The 3,715-nt window shown below is 53.8% G+C and overlaps 1 protein-coding gene across 1 annotated transcript; it reads left to right on the plus strand.

Moving 5' to 3' along the window:
* Positions 1–3,310: 3,310 nt before the first annotated feature.
* On the plus strand, positions 3,311–3,715 carry LDBPK_301920 (succinyl-coa:3-ketoacid-coenzyme a transferase-like protein; the record flags this gene model as incomplete). The annotated part of the gene is made up of 1 exon (XM_003862856.1): positions 3,311–3,715. A coding segment is annotated over one exon (405 nt), but the record flags the coding sequence as incomplete, so codon positions are not given.

A 3,715-nucleotide genomic window follows, 5' to 3' on the forward strand; every position in this document is an offset into this window, starting at 1 on the left:
TGGTGCTGCAGGGAGAAAACGGCTTACTCGGCATTGGCCCCTATCCGCTGCCGGAGGAGGTGGACCCCGACATCACTAACGCCGGCAAGCAGACCGTCACCATGAGCAAGTCAGGTGCTTCGCTGTTCGACAGCGCCGAGTCCTTCAGCATGATTCGCGGTGGTCATTTGGACTTGACGATGCTTGGCGCGCTGGAGGTCTCTGGCACCGGCGACATTGCCAGCTGGTGGGTGCCTGGCAAGGTGCTGAAGGGCATGGGTGGGGCCATGGACCTCGTCATGTCGGGCTGCCGTATTGTCGTGCTGATGGAGCACACGGACAAGGAGGGTAAGCCCCGCGTTGTGGAATCGTGCCGAGTGCCGCTCACCGGCACTGGCGTGGTTGACTTGCTCATCACAGAGCTCTGCACGTTCCGCTTTGTGAAGGAGAAGGGCGGCATCAACGAGATGTGGCTGTCGGAGCTCTCTGAGGGCGTAACGCTGGAGGAGGTGCGCGCAAAGACAAGTGCTGCGTTCAAGGTCGACCCAAATCTCAAAACGATGCCGCGAGTGGATCCTCTACCGACTTGAGTGGGGTCCGGCGGCTGGCCGATCATTTCACGCAGTGCTTTTTTTGTTCTTTTCTTTTGTTTGCTTTCACGGGTAGCACGGGTGCGAAGTTTTGTGGCAGCTGCGCTCCACCCGAACGTATGCGCCGCATACGAAAATCACTCGCCCTTTTCCCCTCCCTCTTACGTCGCTTCTTCCTTTATGTTCTCCTTTCTCCGTATAGGCTTGCTTTCCCCGTGCATGTTCTATCTTCGGCATGTTTTCACCGAAAACATGTGTGAGCGCTTAACACATCAACATGCGTATTGGTTTCTTTCTGCTTTGGGACTGCGGTCCGGAGAGTGGGCGTACTGTGTGCATCTCGCCCTCTCTCTCGCTGCATGCCCGCCTCTTCGACCCTACTCCCCGCCTTTTGCTGCTTTAGGTCATGCTTTCCTCTTTGTGTTTTGTTGAAGAGGTGGGCAGCTTGCACTTGCACTCACAGACATACACGCATACACACACACTCTTGCCCTCTCTTATCCTTCATCTTGCTCCCCGCCTTTCTCTCAGAATGTGGTGCCTTTGTGTGTTCGACGCTCCCACCCTCTTCTTCCCTTCCCTTGTTCTGTTCTCCATGCGCGCGCCAAAATATTCTTTTCTTTCATAGCTTTTCATGGATGTCTGTTCTTGTGGGTATGCGTGCATGTGTCTGCAGAGATGCTGTAGCTGTGTTGAGTGATTCTCTCCCGCTCTCTTCTTGCGTTTGGGTATCGACAAAGGTGGCCGCTTGCAGGGCCTTTTTTTTTCCTTCTTTCTCTGCTTCGCTCAGTGACTTAGGTAGCACGCAGGTGCGCACGTGTCCAGGAAAAGATGGGCAAGCGTTAGCTGAGGTAACCCGTGGCTTTCGAGTGCACGCTGACATCTTCTTGCACCTCCCACTCCTGGACACCCTCATCCCTACCCTGCTTTCGAAGACGTGTGACCGCTGTAGCTGTCGTGCCAATGAGCTTCCATGCGCATCGCGGGGACGCATTGCCGCGCGTGAATCCACGGCAGCCACTGTGTCTTCACAGCTTTCCGTCTCTCATCCGAATGTGGGAGGCCTATATCCCTCTTGAAAACGCGTTGATCAGAAAACGAAAACGGCAACAACAAAACACGCACCCGAACAGCGCAACGTCGTTTTAAACGGAGCAGCGTGACACGACTACTTTTTTATGTATTGCTTGGCTATTCTGGGTGAAGCCATCAATGATGGAGACGAAATACCACGTTCGTCCCGCCCTTCACACTGACCGGCGATGTATGCAGCAAGATGTGCTTGTTGTATTGCTCTCTCTTTCTCTATTGCTGCATTCGGCATCAGAGTACGCGTTATCGGTACGCAAGGAACTCCCCCGCCTGCTGCCTCGTTTTTTTTTTTGCGTATTCACCGAGACTCTCCGTGCATTACCGCTCACTCTCTTCTCTCTCCTCTCTCGCGCTTCCTCTTCGTTTCATATTTTTTTTTCTGTTTGTTTTCAGCCGTCTACATCGTCCTCAAACTTCTCTCTATCCTTGCCCCTCTCTCGCGTGTATCTAACGAAGGCACCTTTGCTTTTTAGTGGAGGAGCCGGCCACAACGGAGACGCACACGCACACGCATAGGTGACACGAAAACAACCAAATACGAACCCCCCAAACTCAGCTTGCCCGAGGTATTTTTCTTTTTTGGATGTAGTCACGCTCTGCTCTCTGCACTTCGAGTCTGAATCCTCTATTTTTTTTTCTTGTTTTCGTTGTTTAGTTCTTTGCGTGCAGGCCTCGTCCGATCTGCAACACCCGTGGGTGACACTGTTACCCCGTAATCAACCACCCAGTTCCACTGCCGCTGCCTTCCCCTCCCTCGTCATTAACTCGGCAATCTCTTCACTCTCTCTTCTCGTTTTATTGTTATTCACGTGCCTTTCGCCACGTCGTCTCGGTCTCCCGCGGCGGCGAGCACTACTTCTCCATCCTCTACGTCGCCCATCTTCTTGTTTTCTGTGCCGCTTTCCTTTGCGTGCGCGAACGCCCTGCCGATCCCTCACAAACTACCCACAGGAGGGCAGGCAGGTAGGCACGCAGGCGCCCCTCCTCACCCACCAAAAAAGAATAAAAGCGCACCCGTCTATTTAAACGGACACGCGCGCAATAACCCCCTTTTTTCCACCACCAGCAGCAAGGAATACAGGCAGATAAGCAATCTCTTGTGTGTTGATACATATTGATCTACATATATATTCCTCTATTGATATATTTACCCCCTCCCTCAAACACACACACACACACACACACCTCTTCCTCCTCCCCCTCACCCTCCATTTCCGACCTCCTCCCCTTCTCCTTTTTTTTGTGGGTTGATTTCGTTTTATTTCTAAGGCCTCTCTCTTTTTCTTTCTCTGACGGACTCGACGGGTGGTGGCACATGCTCCATATACGCACATCAAAAAGCGAACCCACGTAAAAGTAGACCACACGTTGCGTGCGTCCAGCTAGTTGTGACTTGAGCTGATTTTGTTGTTGTTTTTGGTCTTACTTTATCTCTGCCACAACGAAGGCCAGCGAGCCCTCAACATCCGCATTTTTTATCGGCTCTCGCACGTGTCGGACTGCTGTATTTCGTGCTCTCACGACCACTGCGACCACCTCTTCAGCAGTGACTCTTATCCGCGTGTGCCTTCTTTTCTCTCACGCCCTAACGTTTTCGAAACTGCGCTTGTTTTTTTTTCATCGCTGAGGATTCATCTGCCTCTGCCGCCATGCTGCGCCGTACACGGAGGGCCCTCCGGCCAATGGTGATGAGTGCGGCCGAGTCTGTTCAGGACATTCACGATGGTGCCACCATCGCGGCCGGTGGCTTTGGTTTTTGCGGCTTCCCGTTCGAGCTTTTCGACGCCGTCAACGCCACCAAGGCGACGAACCTCACGGTGATTGGGGCGACAATGGGCGGCGTGGACAGCGGCTTTGGTCCGCTTGCGCGAGACGGGCAGCTAAAGAAGGCCATCACCACGTACGTTGGCGAGAACCCGCTTTTCACGAAGCACCTCTTTCACGGCGAGTTTGAAATCGAGTTTTGCCCCATGGGCACGCTGGTGGACCGTCTGCGCGCTGCGGGTGCGGGGCTGCCCGCCTTCTACACCCCCACCGGCTACGGCACCGCAGTA

The sequence above is a fragment of the Leishmania donovani genome, chromosome 30 (assembly GCF_000227135.1).
Source record: "Leishmania donovani BPK282A1 complete genome, chromosome 30".
Taxonomy (NCBI): Eukaryota; Euglenozoa; class Kinetoplastea; order Trypanosomatida; family Trypanosomatidae; genus Leishmania; species Leishmania donovani.